Below are 23,316 nucleotides of genomic sequence, written 5' to 3'. Positions count from 1 at the left end.
GGAAGATTGCAGAGACATTTACATTCAATTTTCCAAGAGGGGAAGGGAAAGATTGGAGAATAGGCACACAAATTAGAATTTGGACCAATGTAACAGTGACAAAAGACAGCAGTTTTTTCCTCCCATTATCTGAATTCTGCATAATTCTACGGCTAACACAAATATGAGATGTTAGATGACAGGACAGCACATTTTCTTGTCCTATGCGGGAAATGACATTGCTATTCAAATCCTCCCACAGATCACTCAACAATGAGTAGGTGGTGCAGACGCGGCTTTGGCAGAGGAGATACACACACAATTTGCAAATCAGTTGACTAATACAGTTTGACTGTTTGCAGAAAAAAGTATGAATTCTGCAGCACTGATATACATTCAAATGCACACACACATACCCTCGCACACACACACACTAGAACCTCTGTGCAGACTATAAATCATTGTACTAGAAGAGGCAAACATTGACTGTTTCTGTAGACCTCTGACCTCAGGCTGTCAATAAGACTCCATCATTACCTGCACACACTGCTGCAGTAGACACACACACACACACACACACAGCTATTACAGGGCAGATAAGACTCAGCGAGCAGACTGATGAGGTTATAGAGATCACAGAGGTCAACTGCTGCGCTGTGTCAGACTGACTTTCAATAAATTACAAAGGGGCAGGATCTGAGCTAAACACTGCAGGCAGCGCCATTATTTGGAAACCTGTCAATGAGATCACCTGTCAAATAACCACAAAGTGTCATTTTACAAGATCGACACACAAACGTGAAACTCAAGAGTCCGATTTTCATGAGTGAAACGCAGTCGTGGTTATTCCACAATCTGTGCACATTACCGCTACCAGGCTGCAGGGCACAGCTTGTTTTTATTCACATGTTTCAGGCCCGACTGCCAAATTTTCTATGTTTCTTGGCTGCTGCAAATGAATCCGCATTATGCGTGCAGATTTCAAGTTTGCAATGATGAATGTCTGTGATTTATTTTAGAGAGCAGGTGACAGAGTAGGCCTAATACATCTTCCTCACTCAAATACAGGGTACGTATACACACACACACAGCAAATATAGACAAAAAAATGATTACATACTGCACTGCACACTGCACCTTCTGTAGTCACCACTCAATAATCTGCTTCCTTAGGCTTACTTTTTATTCCCTTTGGACAACACACACACACACACACGCTCAGCAGAGAGAATGAGATATTCACATACACATGTGCATAAATAAAGAGGAGATGCCTGAAAGCAATTCCTACCTTTATCTATGCAAAACTGTCCTTGCACTGTAGGCTGCTATATCAAAACCACAGAGTGATGACACTCACGCTGACTCAAACAAGTCACACACACACACACACACACACACACACACACAAACATGAAATAAGTGGTGTCTGAATGACCTAAACAGAGAGTGATAGTCATTCTACCAGCTAACCACCCACATTCACACACAGAGCTGTTGTACATACACAACATTCAACTTAGACGTTCATCAACGCAGAGAAAGCGATAGGACAGACTTGATATCATTGCTGATCTCGAAAAAGCTGTACAAATTCACACACATTGAGTCGGGTGTCATCTCAGACGCCCCATCTGAAGTGTTACACATACACTCGCGTACACACACGCGACCTTCACCCACACCGCACTCACGTTGGCAGATGTCCTTGTTTTCCTCGAAGCCCGGCTTGCACACACACCTCCCGATGGGAACCAGCCAGCCTCCGTCGGCGCTGCAGTACATCTTAGGAGCCTCAAACTCCTCAGAGGCGTTCACACAAATGCCATGGACCTCCACCAGTGCTGTGTCTCCCCCTGTTATGGTGTCGGGGAACTGGGCCAAGTTCAGCACGGTGAGGGGACACTTCTTGTAGAAGACCCGGACAGAGACCAGCGCGATGCAAGCGCCCAGGTCCTGGAAGGCCAAGTAGAATCCCTTTTTGCTCAGGTTGCTGATGTCCCGAACCTCCGTGTTCAGCTTCATCACGCGGTCGCCAACGTCAACCTATGAGGGAATGTTTCAGAATTAATGCCATTGGAAAACGTTCTTATTCAATATCACTACATCTTGCTACTAGTGCTGAGCAATGATTACAATTCTTAATCGTGAATAATCGCATGATTTTCTGCGATTAATCACATTGTAATGCGCAAAATTCAATAATTAATTCAAAAGTAGTGTAGTGCGCACTTTCATCTTAAAAGTACTGCAGTATGAACAAAAGTGCATCAACATTTGGTTTGCAAACACTTGAGGTGCTTTTTAACAGCAGTATTTCTTTTACACAGAAGCAGTTAAAATATTTCTTGTAAATCTCAACTTAAACATTAGTGTAATCAAATCAAATATAAATTGTGTGCGTGTGTGTGTGTGTGCGTTTAAAGTGGCCCACAACTTTTCTGCATTTGGCCAGGACATTGTCAAACGCACTGTTCTGCAAATATTGTGACAGAACGCTGGAGACTGCGCGTAATCATGGTTACCCAGCGATGTCCAGAAGTCTCCTGTAAGAGCAACAGTTGGTGCAAGCCGTCGCTTTTGTACTCCTCTCCTTTTTATACAACTCGGGTATTCTTTATGTGATGGTGCGCCTTGAGGGTGGCTCATATGTGCCGTCATTCGTTGGATGCTAAGAGTGTTCCCCAGATCAACATCTTCTTTAATACTAATTGGCCTGCAGTTTGTAGCTAGTGAGCACCAGACTTTCAAAATAATAATTATCAAAAAGAACTGAGATAAAAAAATTGTCAACATTAATTAATTAATGCGTTAACGTGCCCAGCCCTACTTGCTTACCTGAAATGCAGTTCTTAGAGATTTAGAGATTTTTTTTTTTTGTAGATGCCAAATGGTGAACATCTCATTACGAAATGGAACTATAAAAAATAAAAATAAATGAATGATTTGGATCCATTCTTTTGGATATACAGGAGGGGATGAAGGCAAAAAATCCTGAATAAGACGAAGGAAACTGGGGGCTATAAAAACTGCTGACTGGAAGTTGCGTGATGGTCATTTGGATTTGGAGACGTTGATTTGCTGCATTGTATGTGTTGATACCTGTGTGAAGCTCTCGTCTGCGGCGATGGTGTCGATCTTGACGTACTGGCTCTCCTTGATGAACCATAGGTTGGCGTTGTTCGACTCGTAGTAGTACATGTTGAACGTCTGCAACACACACACACAAGTGGCATCACCTTCAAAACGCTTCAAATAGCAACAATATCTAAAAACACAAAGCAAGACAGCGAGAGAGGAAGGGCGACAAAAAGTAAAACCAAAGCTGCAGGATCATGCCATGTGAAATCTTAACAAGGCCCCAAAACACTGAAATGCTGAGAAACTCTGTGCTGCCTCTGACGCCTCGTGCTAGAAAAAATCTGTCTCATATCATCGCCGCTACTCACTCTGAAGAAGTAATGAGAGCCAACAGGAGCAAGGGGCAGACAAAGCAGACAGGAATGAATGCAGAGGAGCAGTGAATTCTGCCCGATATCAGACAAGGGGGAAAGTTAAAAAAATAAAGGAAAATTCATGACTAACTACAAAAAAGCCTCCAGAGCAGCGACCGACGTTCCACCTTTTATCTCCTCATCTCTATGTGCATGTGTGTGTTTGTGTGTGTTTGTGTGTGTATATTTCAAAGGAGTTTTGCTACAACTAGGGGTGACCTGCACAGAAAGGAAAACTGTATAAGAAAATTATTTTGACATAGGCACAGGTGTGTGTATTTATCCGTCTGTTTGTCAGCATGGATAATTACAGAAGACCTTGAAGACATTTTGGGAAGCGCTGATTTGATTTTGTTGCAGATCCACTTCTTCCCACTACTTCTCTTCTCACTGTTGTCTATTTTGCTTATTCCTCAAAAACTAAACCATCAATCTAAACAAAATCCAGTCACATATATCATCTGACGCGATTTAGCCCAGATGAACAAACTAATCCAGATCGGGAGGATTAAATCATACACTTAGACAGGGGTCACATTTGGGTCAGCAGTATTAAAGCAGTTCTTCAAAAGTGGAGGTATGAGCTGTATTCATGTAAAAAGATCTTGAAAATTAACCTATTGAACCTTGTGCGTGAACACAATTCAATTGGTTTCCATTAGTCTGACAGTACGACATCACCATTTGTTACAAACAATATTAAGATCATCACCTGCCAGCCTTGTACCTTTTCACAGTATTTGTCGTCCTCTTTTACTGCGTCATCTCTTTGTTTTCAGATTGAATTTCTTTTCCATAACACATGTGCTATTAGGTTGCATATTTCCAAGGCAGAACAGAGCACTAACTATTGATTTAGTCTTGGCTCCAACTGCCTCCAAAGGAAATGCTCAATAAGGCTGCATAGTCCTCCAGATCCCTGACACGAACCAGTTTCTACTTGTAATGTGTGTGTGTTTGTGTGTGTGTAATGAGACGGACCTCTTTGCAGGTACCAGGGACCCCGGGCAGGCTGTTACAATCCCTCAGAGTGAACTTAATCTCGATGTAGACGCGCTGTGCTCCTTCCCGGCTGATGTGGCGCGTCCTGAGCCAGTTGTTCTGATTGGCCTCCATCACGTTGCACACCTGGTACGTCCTCATCGGGGTGTTCCTCTCATCCATCACACTGATTTCCTCCCACTGAGAATCAGGAGAACAAAGAGATTAATTTAATCAAGAAAGTCAAATATGTTCATTAGTATTGATTAAAAATCTGTGTCTACTTTTAAAGACTTAAAACATTTTCCATACTGAGGTCTTAATATGTGTTCCAGTAGAGAGCAAGAGAGGAAAAGGGGATGAAGGGAAAGAGGGAGGCAGGAAGCAATAAAGAAGTAAAATGGGCAATGGGAAATGGGAAAGGAGGAGAGAAGGTACAAAAAAGCAAGGAGAGAGTGAGAGAGTGAGGCAAAACGAGGGAGGGTTGGAGGTAAGAGAGAGAGGAGGTGAAACATGGACGCTGAAGAGCAAATCTTTCCACCGGCAACATAAACACACATTTCCAGTCAAAGATTGGGTCGACGGGCAGAGCAACTTGCAAGATCATCATGTTTCATCCCTACTGAATGCACAAAGAAGATCTCAGTGGAGAGATGGATTATGGGAGACTGGGCCTGAATTCAGTGCTGTGCGGTTAGGTGCGGAGCAGCTTTATGCCCATGTGTTCTGTTTTCACGTCTGGATAAGTAGTGAGTAGTGCGTAGTGAGGAGTGATGATCTGTGTCAGAATGACTGAAGGAACAGCTTTGTCAGTGTGGCACACAAGCCTATAGCAAGCGTGTTTTTCTGGGTGAATGCGTGAATTAATACTTATAAGCTAGAAGTGTGAGAGTGTGTGTGTGTATGTCAGAAGGAGAGGAGAGCCTGAGCACAAGTGGGAGACAGAGGGAGAGGGAGAGAGAAGGAGTTAGGACAGAGCTACTTTGTCTCCCGTCATCTGCTACCATCTGTTTCCAATTCTGAGTAAGGCAGTAATTGAGCACACTTCTTACATGAGCAGGAAAACATTTCTATCTACACATGCAAAGACATAACAAGTACTTGTGAGTGCACACTGATACACACACACGCAGAGAAAGAGAGAGAGAGAGAGAGAAAGAGAGGGAGAGAGAGAGAGGGCCAGAGAGCCAGAGAGCCAGAGAGCCAGAGAGGGAGAGAGAAATAACTTTTCTATACCTTTAAGAAAAAAGAAAATAAACCAGTTTGGTTTCAGTCTCAAGATATCTGATCCACTCAAGGGGAAGCTAACTGGATATTCTTGGACACAAACAAACACACACACACACACACACACAAACACACACACACACACACACACACACACACACACACACACACACACACACACACACACACACCCACATGTACTGGGTGAGCCCTGTGGTGAGATTGGAGTAGACCACCATCTTTGTGCTGAGCTCCTATCATCATCTTTAGACTGAAGCTTTAAGCTCCAGAGTGAGGAACACGTATCACCTTACAGAAGTTCAGTCGTGTAAACACATACCCCAACACATATGAAATGCATGAACACACACATGGGGCACAAACGCTGGGACAAGCATACACACCTGCTCGCTTTGAAGCCTGCACACACCCACACGCGTGCGCTCTCCAACAAACACTAGCGATGGACTACAGAAATAACTACCTGTCATCTCTCACTTGTCGGAGGAAGAAGAGAGAGAGAGAAAGAAAGAGAGAGCAGGCAAAACTCTCAGTCAAGGAGGGTCCAGACCAATGTTAGGCTCTTGAGGTTAATTTGATTCGACAGCCCTACAACCTGGCAAAAGCTTGATGCATTCTCCTCAGTCCTGAGCCCTAAAACAGATTCACACACATTCTCACTTACACTCTCTCTCTCTCTCACACACACACACGCACGCATTCCCCTAAAAATGAACTGGGCATGAGTTGAGGTATGAATAATGAGTTGAGGTATGCATAAGAACAGTTTGTGGATGTGGAGACGAAGAGGAGTCAAAAGTTTGTTTTAAAGACAGAGAGAGAGAGAGAGAGAGAGAGAGAGAGAGAGAGAGAGAGAGAGAGAAAGTGAAATGAGTGTTAGTAAATTACAGACGCGCCAGGCAACTAAATAGGCCCATCTGCGCTGAGCTGAGGCCAGTCAGACATCACAGGATGGTCGTGCATAACTACCAACCCACACACACACACTGTACACACAAGGCTAATTCTCCAGGGAGTGGTGATTAAAGCATTTATGGGAATAGTCATTGAGGGATAAAGAGGGCTATATGATGTCTTTGTTTATTTTTTTCTGTTGTGTGATTTTTTTCTCCTGGTTGGCAGGTCGGTATGTTGTCACTTGGACTGGCGTAAGGCACAGATGTTTTTAGGAACACGAACACAACCTGCTTGTCTTAGCAAGCTGTCTTGTTTGTTCATAATACACCAGTGCCTCGAAGGGAAATCTACCAAAAACACAACTGAGAAAATGTTTGGAGAGGCTCATGAGTTCTCTTTCTTTCTCTCAACACAGTCATCAACACACGCCCATGCACGTGCACGTGCACACACACTCACACAAGGGGAAAATGTTGCAAGTGCTATGTTAGTTCACTCTGCACACTTCTTAACATTCAGTACGGAGCCCTACTCCCTGAACCCTCAATCAAATCGGCCAATCAGCGAGGAGCCTGCCTGATTGCTTTGAAGTGAAGCAGAGACGTTGGATCAGGGTTTAAATTCAACCGTTCACCAGCTTAACATAATATCCCTCCTTCTGCAATCATCTGATGGGTTCACCTATGATGACCAAATTGGCCTCCAGACTCTGAAATGATCTCTGGCTTAGTGGGGGGGAAGAAAAAGAGAGGGGGAGGAGGGAAACAGCAATGGAAGATGATTGGTGGTGGGGTTGGGGGTGGGGGGAGGCAATGAAGAGGTAGAAGGAGTCCCTGGGCTCAGAGTAAAGATGCAGGGGGCCTCTCATTTTCAAACATCATTACGGCGTATCTGTTTTGTGTCTCTCACGAGGAACACCCCTGCTCGATGACAGAAATGGGTTGCTCCGCTCCAGTCTCAGGCACATCCGGCCCAGCATGGGGTGGATTAAATGTGACCCACAGGGGTCAAGTGTGGTTTTGGACTGATTTAGGTAGACAGTTGTCTCAGATTGGTGGGAATTGCCTCTCGCTGGGACCCATCCTCAGGTTTGCAGTTCAGAGGTCAACTATATAATCCCCCTTAAATGAAACACAAGACCTTCTTACAGCCCTCTCTCAGATTCCATCAGTGTCATATCACTCTCTATTCGTTTTCTGCTTCTTTAAAAGGTTTATTTTTATTTGTTTTTTTAGTAGTTTTCAGTAGAAAATACCCAGAGTTTAAAAGATGAAATGGTTTTGGATTTAATTCTTTCACATTTCGAAGAAACAAGAACATTACTGTGAGCAAGGTCACCTACCCATGAGAACAGTGCAGCATCGTTTCTGAAAAATTACACGTTGCAATCAAGCTGTAAGTGACATAATCAGAGAAAACAAAAAGCGAAGAAGGGCAAAACAATTATACTTACAGTGTATAGTGATGATTAGAAACAGCTGGGAAACATTTTTTTTATTTTAGGCTTTATGTGTCTTGTTTAGTCTTCCTAAAATCTCAACGAAATGAAGAGATTAATGAATCTTCTTTTAACATTACAAAAAGCAATTTTGCAGTAGTGCTCTCCATTAGAAGCTGGATTTTATGTGCTAGCTAAATGCTGCAAGGCAAAAAAAAGTCTGTAACAGTATGTGTGTGAAAACGTTGAAATTAGATTAAAAAACAGAAACTATATTTATTTCAACAAAAAAGTGTAATTGAATTTGCAAAACTTAAGTCAAGGAGAGACACTGAACGACTGTGTCACATTGCACAAGTAAACGACGGCATAGCCAGTAAAGCCCTACCATTAGCCCAAAAGCTAGCTTTGGTCCCTACAAACAGTTAGCTGTCTGCTTGTGTGTCCAGGAATATGTGTAGTTGGATGTTGACCTCCGAGTCTTTCATACATTGTGAAGACACTGTTCTTTTGTGTGGCTCAGGAATCTTAGTGTCTAAATTCACATGCAGATGCACACAATTTGTTTTGTTTTCATTCTGCTGCAGTAAAGCCAAGACATTTTAAAAATCTAAATCATTTCCACAGCATATAGATCGATAGATCGATAGATAGATAGATCGATAGATAGATAGATAGATAGATAGATAGATAGATAGATAGATAGATAGATAGATAGATAGATAGATAGATAGAAAAAAAAGGGAAGTATAATTCATTCAGCAGCTTCTGTGCTCGTTGCTACACTGAGTGACATACAGAATCTGCTTTCATTTATGTATTGAATGCTCCCCATCTTTCTCCCTCTTTATGCTTTCACCCTCTTCCTCCCCTCTCCTGCTTCCTGTTACACTTCAGACTCTTATAGCTTCAAAAGGCCGGTTACGCAACCACACACACACACACACACACACACACACACACACACACACAAATAACACAATTGTGTACACACTATTTCCAGTTATGTAAGAATATTTACCCCTCACCATGTCCCACCGCTGCATCCTAAAATTGCACCCAGCAATAAAAGGAGGCTGCAGTGCCACAATGTTTTCAAAAATAATTTGTAAATTCCCCCTGCAGACCTCCGATTTAGCAAAGAGTGCACAAGAATCTGGCGCTTTATAAAACACACAGACACACTCTCCAGTGGATCTGCTTCTAGGTCTAAGTAGCTGAAAACAAAACACATCACGGTATCATGGTAGCTTGTGACCAGGCTCGTATTTTTGGAGGCAGTTGTGTCATAAAAAGGTGAGTGTGTGTCTGTGTGTTTGTGTTGTGTGTATACTCACCCCCTCATTAGGATAGGCCTCCCAGCCCAGGTCGGCCAAGGCTGACATAGAATCCAGCAACGTAACTGCGAGAACACAGAGGAAAGGGAACACACATATTAGCCCATAAAATAGTAACGCATCACTCCTTGCTCCTTATTTTATTTAAAGCATTATGGAACCATACATTATGCAGGCACACACTTTCCCCAGCATAGACACACTGCTTGTCTTGAACACCTCACAAAACCCCTCTGATAGATGAAAAGGATAACATAAGCCTCCCCTATAAAATGTATGGTTTATTCATGGTTATATTTGTTGTGTGGTAAACCTGTAATTGCAAACTTTAAAATGACTGTGTTCATGCAGCAGCCGCCTATATTCAAGGGGATTGAAAGTCCCCCGAATATAGAGCAGAGCCTGAATCACAGATACCATGGCCCCTGTTTGCAATCGCTGTTCTGGAAGAGGAGGAAGAGGAAGCGGAGGCAGGATGGAGGATGGAGGATGGAGGATGGAGGAAGGTCAGAATGGGAAATGAAGAGAGGAAGGTGACAGGTTGGTCTGCGGAAAGCAAAATGAAGATTCTGAAGCAAGGTTCTACAGATGTGTGTGTGTGTGTGTGTGTGTGTGTGTGTGTGTGTGTGTGTGTGTGCGTGTCTCACTTATATGTGTGTCCTTGTTGAGGCCTGGCCCAGTGAAATACTAATCAGGCCTTCAACACCGCTGACTATCAATATTTAATCAGTATCCTTCTGCAGACACTGATGCTTCACTCTCTCCTCTGCTTTCTCTCCGAAACATACATTTTCTATTTCACGTGCAGACATTAACCTCAAACAACGAGAGATGATGCTTGTACCAGATTTTGCCGCAGAATGGAATCATTTCAGTGCCCAGTATCTGGGCAAGTGATGGAGTGATACAGTGTAAAATACCAGAAATCAGCTAAAATATGCATGTAATATCTTGAACAAATACACAAAATGTAATAATGCGAGTAACTGAAAAGGCAAATCGATGCCGGCATGACTGGCTGCTTAAGATCCATTTTATTTGAGATTGCTTATTAAGCGCTTATTGCATTCTTGGTTGGCCAGAGAAGGCAGATTGTGCAAAGGCAGTCACTCACTCATCGAGAAAAATACATTGAGTGGTTCTTCGAGGTTATTTACATTCCTTCTGCTTCTGAACGTTTGAAATTCAACGTCATTACATCAACATCCAACACAATCCTGAAGAATCCCAGAACAGACGTTGGGGTTGCTGACCTTCCTGTTTGTAGTATTTAGCAGACGCCATTTCACTTGATTGCTGCACTGACCTGGAAAAACCACTCCAAGCCAGAAAAGTTTTCCCCAACAGTCTGTAAATACGGGTAATCACTTCACTGAAGGGTGTTTACCAGCTCCTCTGTGTATCCATACTGCCTCTAGGTATAACAAAGGGACTATAAAATTGTTCTTCTTTTCTTTCACTTTCTTTCCCTTCCTCATGCCTCACGCTGTTCATCAGCCCTAACTGAATCACTGCTGCTGCTCCTCATCCCCGGCACACAGTGACAGCAGGGAGACGTGTCATGCCCTATTAGTGTATGTATGTGCATGCGGAGCCACACATATCTTGCATGCGACCGTGCGGGAGGAAAATAGTGCCTGTGCTGTAATGAAGCAGAGAGGCTATGGAGTGGAGCCAAGGTGAGATATTAGAGCGCGAGAGTGGTGAAATGACAAGGATGAGGTAAAAATGGTGCAGGAGTGGTGCTGAGCTAAAGGTCAGCGGCATCCAGATAGACTAGAGACCATTTAGACTGCTTTCCTCAGCTCAGGGGCATTTGAGTGGTGCACAAAAATAGGCCATAATAGTATAATAATGTGTGATTTCAGGACCAACTGGAGAGGTACCCACATGGCCACCCACACACTGCTGTGCCGAGGTAAAAGCAGCTATCAACATGGCAGCTTTGCAAAATTGTCCCTTTCATACACAGTAAATTATGCCTGTAATGTTACCTGTAACCGAGCCGCTGTTACAGTATGTCTAATACAATAGTATAGTATAGTCAGCTAATATAGTATAGACCAGTCAGCTAATGTGTTACCGATGCTATTACTGTATTGCATTTACACACATGGATATGCACACGCACACACAACCACTCAAACACATTTTCTCTTTTACTCACACCTCTTGTCAATACCACTTATCACTTATAATCAATGGCAGAAGTCATCCATTATGTATCATCTGTAGTTTCCTATCTACAGAGCACACGCACGCACGCACGCACGCACGCACGCACGCACGCACGCACGCACGCACGCACGCACGCACGCACGCACGCACGCACGCACGCACGCACTCAAACTCTGGGTTAACAAGCTGCTAAACATGACACCTCATACCCACATTGGAGCACCCTCCAAATTTAATCATGCAGACATCAAACAGAAATATCTATTCACCATTATAGCCTTTTCACCTGTAACTTGTCGTCACACACGTTCACCCACACACACATAAATGCAAACACACCCTAATATTCCTTCATCTTTCATCCATGCACTAACATGTACACACACATGCATGTGCCCTCATTACTGTGGGAGTCGTTGGGTTACATGGAGAGCTGCTGCCTTATTGATTTTCAGCACCATGCTGTAGGGTTTACATTCTACGGGTGAAAGAGGGAGGGAGGGGGCGGGGTCGAATCAGAAATTCCTGTATAAGTGCAATATTTAAGATGCTGAAGCTGCAGCCATGCATTCTAATAAAGCTATTCTATATCGATATGCAGAAATGTATTTCCCGTTTGTCTCTTCATCTTCATCTGCGTCTGCTTCTCTCTTCTGTTCCCTCTCTCTGCCATGTCTGTGATTCCATTGCTTGTTTTCTTTCTTTCTCTATGTCTCACTACCACTCTCTCTCTCTGGTCTGCATCCACAGCTTCAGCTGGGCTGCAAAAAGCTGTGATCCACCTGCCAAGAATCGAACTGCGCTGCCAACAGCCAGACTGGTGGGACACAAAGACCAGGATGCTCATATACACACACACACACACACCGAACACACACACACACACACACAAAACCAACAGACCATGTTAAGATGTTGCCAGTGACACAAGAAAGAGAAACACTGTGCATTGAGACCACCGCAGAGAACAATATGCGACTACATAATGAGTTTAATCGGCATCATATCAATTCCTTACTCTTTACTTATATTGCAAGTAACAATAACCACTATAATTCCACCTGTAATAAAAATGAGACAAAATTGCATACACACACACACACACAGAGCCATTAACTCTTTCATTTATTATTTAGTTAATCAGAATGTCTTATATTGTGAGGAATCTTAATATACAATATATTGTTAACCTTGAAAAATAAAAATAAAAACACAAGAATAATATCACATTATAAAAACCAAATACAAATGTTTCATTATAATAAAGGAGCACAATAAAGGCTGCAATAAAAATGCAAATGTAATATGCTTTGAAGCTTGCCCCATATGAAGACGAACACACAAACGACCTCAGAGTTACAGACAGCCACCACACACACAGACCTCACTGGAGTCAATGAGAGTGTTGTCAGGGCAACAAAGACATACAAATGAAGTGGGAATTGTTGAGCTCTGAACTTTGGGAACTTTGGGACCTTTGAGAACTTTGGTCACACTGCTAGACCCTTTCATCTGTTCTCTCTCCACTAATCCACACCTCACCAGATCGTGTTACGTGCTTGTCGGTACGTTACCCATGTTTGTCACACACACACATTTGCAATATTTGTACAGCAGCCTTTGCCCTCTTCTCTTCTGTTTCTGAACAGATCTGCAAGGAGGGTGTGAATTCTTCAGTTAAGTTCTTATTTGATCTAACGTAATTATTCTAGGCTGGACTTCTCTGAATAAGCCAGAGGCAATGCAAGACACATCGAGTGAAGATGAGATTTTATTCATCTTGTTTGTTGAGAAGCTCTCATTTGCCGAAACTAGAACAGCTTCTTTCCACAGGCCATCACCCTTAAGAATTGACAGCTGACAGTCAAACTAAGTACCTACTACTTATAATCTTTGCATATATACATGGACATGCACACTGAAACTGAAATATATACACATACAAACACTGTAGTGTTGGTGTTTTCACTTTATCAAATATTGCTATCAAAATAAAATTTAAATAACTTTAATAAATTAAAGTCCTCGGGGAACCACCCCTTATTTAAAAGGGGAAAAAGATCGCAGATAATTGACCTAAGCCTCACAAATTCAATTTAATTTAATTTCAATTTAAGGATTAGTTTTGCGCTCGAGATCAGTCTGGAAGGGTGAGACTTGACGTGGGCAGAGGTTGAATCATACAAACATTAAAAACAATCAAAATCAGACACTTCTGTTTTAATATGAAAAGATTTATTGACTCACAATAATAACTAAGAGTTATCACCATAAATATAATAAACCAGAAAGACATAAAACATTAACAGAAAGTTAAAATAATAATGGATTCAATCACAAAGGAAGTGAAGCTTGAGTGTGTGTGTGACATGTACAGGAAGTGGAAGTTGTAAACAGTCCTTGGAGCTAAGGTTTAAAGCCAAAATGGCCGATTCAGTTCTAGGTCAATGAACTTTGGCCAGCGAGGGAGCATGTGTGTGTGTCTCAACACCACAGGGGGTTTATCAACCAAGAAGGACAGAGAGAGACAGCAGAAAGCATGCAGCATGCAGGATCTGTGCTGAAAAGCAGTCAGAAAACTTAAGGAACACAATAGCAGAACCATTAACCATAGAAAAAACAGTATTCCATACAGTGTATTTATCTACTTAGATCTAATTCTGACTCTAAATCTGCCCAAACATCAAAGCCTTACTTAATAGAATCACGTCAGTTTTGTGATTCTCTGTAGCATCAACTGGACAGAGCGGTCTAGGTGAGTCGATTGATTTGTCCATTGTGGTCAAGTCTTCCGTCCTGAGCTTGAAGAAGTTGGAAAATTGTCTTCCTGATGTAGGGGAAAAAGGCGAAGTGAATCGCTCCTTGATCCACAAGTTGAGTCACGTTCAGACAAAAGATGAAAGGAAACGGAGGTGCAGGCCTTGGAGGTTCTGTGTTCACTGGATAATCCAGAATTCGGTTTTTGCCTCTTCCTAACTGCATCAGGGAAGCACGGAGAGAAAGAATTCAGGGATTCCAGGGCTTTTATACTGTAAATGACCTCACGGGCAAGGGTTAACCTTTTGGCCAATGTCGCGGCAGCTGGGTCTATGACATCTTCACATCATGGTGTGAAGAGGTGGTTGGTCCACTACAACTCTGGGGATTGTAGTTTTCTCGTCTTGTGAACAAAGCAAGCACATGGCCTTGACCAGGGGTGTCAAACTCAAATACACAGTGGGCCAAAATAAAAAACTGGGACTAAGTCGCGGGCCAGACTCCATATTTCTTGAAAAATGGACTACAATTGTGCATGTTTTCCCTTCTCTCCAGATATATAATGATCAACTTTTTCATATAGAAACATACTTAAGTTTAGCTCAAACATTAAGTCTGGAAGGAGCACAGCCTAAGATAAAGGATTGTCTTATCTTATCTTATCTCTTATCTCTTATCTTAAACAAATGGATTTTCAAATAAGAGATGCATTTGTTTCTTATTTTTATTTAAATAAATAAAAGTATACTTTATGCCTCTCTCTGTAACCTTTCAAGTTAATTTTCAATGGGAACCTTTTTTTCAATAATAATTTCCTTCAATGAAAATCCAACAATTCACAGTAAATGCCTTGGAGAAGTAAGAGAAAAGTGCTTAAAGAAAGGCTCAGTTTGCTATACTCTGATTTACTCTGATGCACATAGATATGTGCTGTCGAACATAGAGAGCATTTGAGCAGCTTGGGGACAGAGTTGGGGAATTGTGTCGGGGACGAAGCGAAGAAACAGATTACTGCAAACCAATTACTAAGCAGTCCAAACTAACATTTCTGGGCTTCAAAGTTGACAAATTGCTGGGTAAACTCGGCACTGCATACATAGTTATTCAGCAAACTGTGCACTTGGCAACACAGAGGTAGAGATTTGCTCTTTCATGGTTTGGCAGCACGAGAAATGGTCTCAGTTTCCTTCCAGCATCCGAGTCTCCCACAGGCACAACTGGGTTTGAATAGCCCTCACTGCAGCGTAATGTATGTGATGTCATGTCTGTGATGACACGGCCCTGCCCCTGAAGCTGCAGGTTGGGCAAATCGAGGGGGCTCGTGATGTCACACAGAACGCACTTGCAGAGCATTCTGGGATGTGTAGTTTTAGCGGTGCATGCGCTTTATACCGGCCGGCCAGCTCTAATAGACATCTGATATTATCTCACGGGCCAAATATAATTAGACTGTGGGCCAGATTTGGCCCGCGGACCTTGAGTTTGACACCCCTGACCTAGACACATGGTCTTCAGGGTTGGAGTAGGACTGTGGGTCCCCACAGTAGAGAAAACAGTACTTATTACTATACTATACTTATGCTGACAGGGCAAAGCACAACATTTCTGTAGTTGTTACATACACAAACAAACAGATTGTCATTCTGATACAAGGCTGTGCAATGATTTAGTGAAGCTTTGCAGAGATGGAAGTCAAGCTGCGTGTGGCAAGCACGACAGAACATCTACAAATATTTATGAACAAACACATGTACTGCAGGATGAACTCTACCTTTTACTAGTTGGATACCCTTCCTTTTCGCTGTTGCAGGGGGTACATTAGCCCACTCTGCTATTTCATATACACTGACAGTACTAGCAGAAGGAAAAGATGCTTTTCTGACAGACTATGACAGGAGCACTGCCCTAGTTTGTCGCTTGAAGAGAGTTCGGAGTGAGTGAGTGTGTGTGTGTGTGTGTGTGTGTGTGTGTGTGTGTGTGTGTGTGTGTGTGCGTTTTCCGATGCATGCTGGTGAATGCCTGCAGTGTTGAACTGTAACACCCAGCGAGCGCCAGACACTTGTTTTTAAATAAGCTTCATCCACTACTATGCCAACAACTCATCAAGGGCAAAGAGCAACACATACACACATACACAGACAGACAGACAGACACAAACTTGTGAAACTTGCAGTACAAACCACAGACTGCAACGTACTCAGACACACACAGATACACAATGAAATGCACAACACTATTCATTTGCCGTGCATTAAATAACAAGTGAGGATTGAATAGAGTGAAGGCACAATGACAGATAAAGGCAAAGAGCAGCTGATGCCTCTTCAAGTATATAAGTTTGTGTGTGTGTTTTGGCTTCTTCTTGACCTTTTTTTGTGCTCTGTTAGCTCTTAGGACATTCCTCCTCGTTAGACAAGAGCACTGCTACCTTGTAGACACACACACTCACTCACTCACACACATGGCTGTCACACAGTGGTTTGTCACAGGAGGGCAAACTACTGTAGAATTTTTCGAGGAGAGCCACAGCCGTGGAGACCAATAGGAAATCACATGCCGGAAAAAAAGTGCTGCTACTACTCTGAGACTCATGACACACACTTACACACACATACACACACGCACAGGCAGACGCGCATGCGCACGCACGCACGCACGCACGCACGCACGCACAGCTCAAGAGCCCATTGCCTGTCAGTACAGGAGAGAGAGGAGAGAGAAAGAGACAGAGCGAAGCTTCAACTGGATTCATACATACATATTTTAACATATTTTAAATCCAACCGTGCAGGATTCTAGGTGTTGCAATGCCTTAATACAAAGTTTATCAGCAGGGAAAACATGTGAGCACTGGTCAGCAAACATCCAGTCTCTACGCCTGACCCAAATCCTTGGCTGTTTATTTGTAGAGGTGGCTAATACAGCCTTTCAATGGCCGCAGCACGGGCCAGGCTCACAGATCAAATAACACAAGAAAAACACAGAGAGGGGAAGAAAAGGTAGAAAAAAGAGGGATGCAGGGAAGTAAACACCCAAATTCAATTTATCCAAATTAAAGGTCAAAGCGGCGGATGTAAGGGCGGGAGATGTGTGTGTATGTGTGATTTGGAGGGATGGGATAAAAGCAAAAGAAAGACTGAGGCAGACAGGCAGGCGTAGTGTAGGGTCTGTGTGTGTGTGTGTGTGTGTGTGTGTGTGTGTGTGTGTGTGTGTGTGTGTGTGTTCGGTTGGAGGGCAGACAGTCAAGGCCCAGTGAGCAGTGATTTGACCAGCAGTAAGAGGGGGCTTGTTCAGGGGGGGAGGGGTAGCATCCCTCCTCTGAACAAGCGGACAACTTGACTCCAGCCACGACCGCGCTGAGCACAGACTTTGATTAATGAACTCTGGATCCAACTGAAAGCATCTAAACCCAAACACTCACTTCTCACCTCTTCACCATCATGTCCTTCTTCTTCTATTTAAAACGCATATGGAAATACCTTAAATGAATTGACTATAATGACTATTCAATTATGCCAACTGATAAAGGTACCCGCTAAAAAGTAAGTAACCTTTTATACAAGCTCTAATTTGTTGCTCCATAGTAGTTTATTTAGCCCAGCTTATGTTTGCATAGAAATGACAACAAAGCTAACTTTATGCATATGCATGAATCCGGTCCAGATGCTTTTCCTCTCCTCTTTTAGAACAACACACGCTGCTGAGCAGCTTGCTTGGCATACTGATTTCCCTTTAGTGACATTTCATGGTAATACATAAAGAGTGGGTGCATTAATTTCAGCTTTGTTGATAGTGCATCTTTAAGCTAGTGGTTTAACGGAACACATCACACAGGCTGCTAATACTGATACTAAATGAAGAAAACATTCACAAAAATATTATTACACTGCCCTTACTGAAGGCTGAACCTGCCAACAGTAGCAGTTGCTGCTGTTTCACATAGACAAGCTATTTTGTATCACTACATCCCTAGCGAGCTACAAACTAGCATTGACGAAACCAACCAGAATTGCTGTAAAATAACAACAGGACATGCAGGTTTCAGACTACAAAAGTGAAAAGAGTTCAACATCAACGTCCCGAAAGACATCACACTCACCATGTCGCATTTCAAAGTAAATAGAAGTATGTAATTGAACTTCTTGCTCAGACTACTATAGTACCACAGGCTAACGCTAATGGGACTATTTTTCGCTTATAATTTGTAATTGACCCATTTGAAATGTACATACTCTCTGAAATTATTTATTTATATGGTAGTGATGATTTGTAATGATTCACCAAACAACAACAAACAATTATGAGGATTGTTGAATGAAAGCATATTTAGCCTTTGCTCATCACCAAACGCAATACTGGAAATGAAAAGACTACAATAAAAGCGATTTAATTGCTTTTAGCTGTCAGAAATTGTAGCCAAATTGCAATGACTGATAATCAATGGTGGGATACACACATTTGATTTGTTTCATGGTGATGGGTGCATTATTTTTGTTTAAAATTTTTAACAATTCCTGGATATAATTCCTTCCAACCTTCTTTGAATCATCATCAATATCAGTTTAAAGCTTTTACTGACACAAATAAATACATAAACAAACAAAGACACGGCTGGGAACACGTGGCATCCTGGGTGGAGGTGTTAAAGCCTCTGTGGGCTTTTTGTGTGTCCTTGCAGCAGCACAGAGAATTGGTTGATTATTTTAATATAGCTGGTCTTTCTTTGTTCCAATACTTTTGTATTTCATTTCTTTTTTTCTCCTCCTTTTTTTCCATGTGTACACTTGCTTCCTCTCTTTAAGCTTTCATTTCTTTGTCTTTTCCATTTGAACACACACACATCTCCTGTTTTCCTACACACACTGCGCACACAATGGCTCGGTGAGGCAAAGCCCTCACAGCAGAACCATTCTGTCACTGAGCTGTATTTATAACCCCATCTATCAGCCAGCCCCGGGACTACGTGACACTATTCTCTGGACCAGGACTACCAAACTGCCCCCCAGCATACATTAGCTCATGATGAGTGCATGTGTGTGTGTGTGTGTGTGTGTGTGTATGTGTGTACGTGTGCATATACTGTACGTGTAAGTGTGAGTACATGTTTGTGCGTGCTTGTTTATGGGCCTGTATTAGGTAGATATTGGGGTTACACCTCATTACAAAAGCTACAGTGGCTCCCGGCTGTTCTCCAACTGTTACACCGAGAGAGAGAGAGAGAGAGAGAGAGAGAGAGAATGAAAGAGAGAGAGAGACCGAAAGAGAGAGAGAACCAGAGGGTGAAAACAAAACAATCAGGGGCTGAGAACAGAAAGACGTGAGGAGGAGGTACTCAGCAGTCGATTCTCAGAGTACAGCGAAGGGCAGATGAGAATTTGCAGGGGATTGAAGATAGAGAGGAGAGGAAGAGGTTGAAAAAGAAAACACCACACACGCTCTCTCTATATCTCTCTTTGATGAGGGAGGAGATCTATATCCTTCTCTGTCCAAGGTCACGGTTGTTACAAGGGAAGACAGAAATCTCTTGGACTCACACACACACTGACACACATACGCGTTCTCAGTGAGGTATGCTCCTGCCGATAACTACAAGCAAGCGGTATAGATTAAAGCAATTAACCCAGCAGAGACCTTTGACCCTCCATTACAACACAGTAAGAATCTTGTATGAATCATAATGTGCGTGCGTGTGTGTGGAGGTAGAGGGCACGCTTTACATATGCTTGCCTCTGCACTAACGGCTCAACCTCATGTTAACCTTACGATGTAAAACAGCGAATACCCCCCACCCACCCGCCCACAACCACCCACCTCCCCCACACAGCACCCTCGGGCCAATCATGTGAAAAGCTTCAAGTGGAGCTCCAAGACCAATTACAGATTACAGTAAACCTCAGCGCAAACCACGGGTGACTCAACTTTTTCCCGTGTTTTGGCATTTGGCCTCTCTTGGTGCCTCTGTTGCCTTTGTACACACTTCTTCTTACAGTCTGGGGTATATGTTCTACAGAGTGTTTTGGTGTTTGGCCTCTCTTGGTGCCTCTGTTGCCTTAGTACACACTTCTTCTTATAGTATGGGGTGTATGTGTATCTGGGGTGTATGTTCTACAGCTAAACATTTTTCAAACCCACACAGATTAATCTAAACCCCTTGTGGGAACCCCTAGGTTTTCAGAGATGTCAGATGTTGTTTGTCGGGTTGAATCATGAAGGAAATGTGTCTCAAATGTTGGCCAATGGTGATCGGATGAAGGGGATTTTGGAGGAATTCATAAATGCCACAGCATGTTCTTCATGAATTCAATTTGTTTGAACAGTGAGATTGATGGTACATTTCCATATTAAGAGGTTGAATTGAATGGTACAGTTGTGGTCAAAAGTTTACATACACTCGTAAAGAACATGTATGTCATGGAAGTCTTGTGACTCCAATACTTTCTACAACTCTTATTCTGTGATAGATTGATTGGAGTCCATACTTCTTCTATACCAAAAACATGAAGTTTGGTTATTTTATGAATTTATTATGGGTCTCCTGAAAATGTGACGCTTTTGGTAGCCATTCACAAGTTTCTGGCAACCTTCTGGTTGAATCTTTGACCTCTAGAATCGGTGTAGTTTAGCTAAATCTGTTGGCTTTCTGACATGGACTTGTTTCTTCACACTCTCCACATGTGATCAAGTCAGGACTTTGGGACCACCCTAAAACCTTCTTTCTAGCCTGATTTAGCCGTTCCTGTAGCACTTCTGATGTGTGTTTGGGGTCATTGTTCTGTTGGAACACCCAACTGCGTATGATGATTTTAGGTTCTCCTGAAGAATTCGGAGGTAATCCTTCTTCTTCATTATTCCATTTACTTTCTGTAAAGCACCAGTTCCGTTGGCAGCAAAACAGGCGCAGAGCATAATACTAGCACCCTCATGCTTGACGGTAGGCATGGTGTTCGTGGGGTCAAACACTTCACCTTTCTCTCCCGCAAACAAATTTCTGGTCATTGTGGCCAAACAGCTACATTTTTATTTCATCCGACCACAGAACCTCCCCCCCAGAAGGCCTTTCTTTGTCCATGTGACAGCAGCAAACTTCAGTCGAGCCTTAAAGTACCCCTTCTGGAGCAAGGGCTTCCTTTTTGCACGGCTGCCTCTTAACCCATGCAGATGTAAAACACGCTTAACTGTGGACACTGACACATGTGTTCCAACAGCTTCTAATTCATTGTGGCACTGTTTTTTGGTGGTTCATGGTTGACTCTTGACCATCCTGACCAATTTTCTCTCAGCAGTAGGTGATAGCTTGCATTTTCTTCCTAATCATGGCAGGGACACAACTGTGCCATGCACTTTATACTTGCAAATAATTGTTTGCACAGTTGATATTGGGACCTGTGGCTGCTTTGAAATGGCTCCAGAAGCTTTCCTGACTTGTTCAAGTCAATTATCTGCTTTTTCAGATCTGAGCTCCTTTGACTTTCCAAGTCCATGTCAGCAAGCAAACATATTTTCAAACCCCAATTCCAATAAAGTTGGGACGTTGTGTAAAACATAAATAAAAACAGAATACAATGATTTGCAAATCCTTTTCAACCCTTTATTCAATTGAATACACTACAAAGACAAGATATTTAATGTTCAAGCTGATAAACTGTATTGTTTTTTTGCAAATATTCACTCATTTTGAATTTGATGCCTGCAACACGTTCCAAAAAAGCTGGTACAGGGACAACAAAAGACTGGGAAAGTTGAGTAATGCTCAAAAAACACCTGTTTGGAACATTCCACAGGTGAATTGGAAACAGGAGAGTGTCATGATTGGGTATAAAAGGAGCAAGGTTCACCACTTCCTGAACAACTGGGTGAGCAAATAGTCCAACAGTTTAAGACCAACGTTTCTCAACGTACAATGCAAGGAATTTAGGGATTTCATCATCTACAGTCCATAATATCATGAAAAGATTCAGAGAATCTGGAGAAATCTCTGCACGCAAGCGGCAAGGTCGAATACCAACATTGAATGCCTGTGACCTTCGATCCCTCAGGCGGCACTGCATTCAAAACCGACATCATTCTGTAAAGGATATTACCACGTGGGCTCAGGAACACTTCAGAAAACCATTGTCAGTTAACACAATTAAAACTCTACCATACAAAGCGAAACAATATATCAACAACACCAAGAAACGCCGCCGGCTTCTCTGGGCCCGAGCTCATCTGAGATGGACTGACGCAAAGTGGAAAGGTGTGCTGTGGTCTGACGAGTCCACATTTCAAATTGTTTTTGGAAATCCTGGACATCGTGTCCTCCGGGCCAAAGAGGAAAAGGACCAGCCGGATTGTTGTTAGCGCAAAGTTCAAAAGTCAGCATCTGTGATGGTATGGGGGTGTGTTAGTGCCCATGGCATGGGTAACTTGCATCTGTGAAGGCACCATTAACGCTGAAAGGTACATACAGGTTTTGGAGCAACATATGCTGCCATCCAAGCAACGTCTTTTTCAGGGACGTCCCTGCCTATTTCAGCAAGACAATGCCAAGCCACATTCTGCACATGTTACAACAGCGTGGCTTCGTAGTAAAAGAGTGCGGGTACTAGACTGGCCCGCCTGCATGTAGTCCAGACCTGTCTCCCATTGAAAATGTGTGGCGCATTATGAAGCGCAAAATACGACAACAGAAACCCCGGACTGTTGAGCAACTGAGGTTGTACATCAAGCAAGAATGGGAAAGAAATCCACCTACACAGCTTCAACAATTGGTGTCCTCAGTTCCCAAACGCTTATTGTGTGTTGTTAAAAGGAAAGGTGATGTAACACAGTGGTAAACATGCCCCAGCTTTTTTGGAACGTGTTGCAGGCATCAAATTCAAAATGAGTGAATATTTGCACACAAAAAATACAGTTTATCAGTTTGAACATCAAATATCTTGTCTTTGATGTGTATTCAATGGAATATAGGTTGAACAGGATTTGCAAATCATTGTATTCTGTTCTTATTTACGTTATACACAACCTC

At 42.7% G+C, this 23,316-nt stretch overlaps 1 protein-coding gene across 1 annotated transcript in view; it reads right to left on the bottom strand.

Moving 5' to 3' along the window:
• The window catches only part of LOC142994173 (ephrin type-A receptor 3-like), a 75,321-nt gene that overhangs the window by 48,575 nt on the left and 3,430 nt on the right, over positions 1 to 23,316 (bottom strand). The window contains exons 2-5 of the mRNA XM_076144891.1: positions 9,375 to 9,439; positions 4,455 to 4,655; positions 3,082 to 3,189; positions 1,674 to 2,025 (exon numbers count right to left, since the gene is read on the bottom strand). Coding sequence (XP_076001006.1) covers positions 1,674 to 2,025; positions 3,082 to 3,189; positions 4,455 to 4,655; positions 9,375 to 9,439 — 726 coding nt within the window. The remainder of the gene's footprint in view (positions 1 to 1,673; positions 2,026 to 3,081; positions 3,190 to 4,454; positions 4,656 to 9,374; positions 9,440 to 23,316) is intronic.

Source organism: Genypterus blacodes, unplaced genomic scaffold, assembly GCF_046128005.1.
Source record: "Genypterus blacodes isolate CSIRO-AG114 ecotype Tasmania unplaced genomic scaffold, CSIRO-AGI_Gbla_v1 ptg000029l_1, whole genome shotgun sequence".
Taxonomy (NCBI): domain Eukaryota; kingdom Metazoa; phylum Chordata; class Actinopteri; order Ophidiiformes; family Ophidiidae; genus Genypterus; species Genypterus blacodes.
Note: the sequence above shows the minus strand (reverse complement) of the source record. Positions and strands in the feature narration are given on the sequence as shown.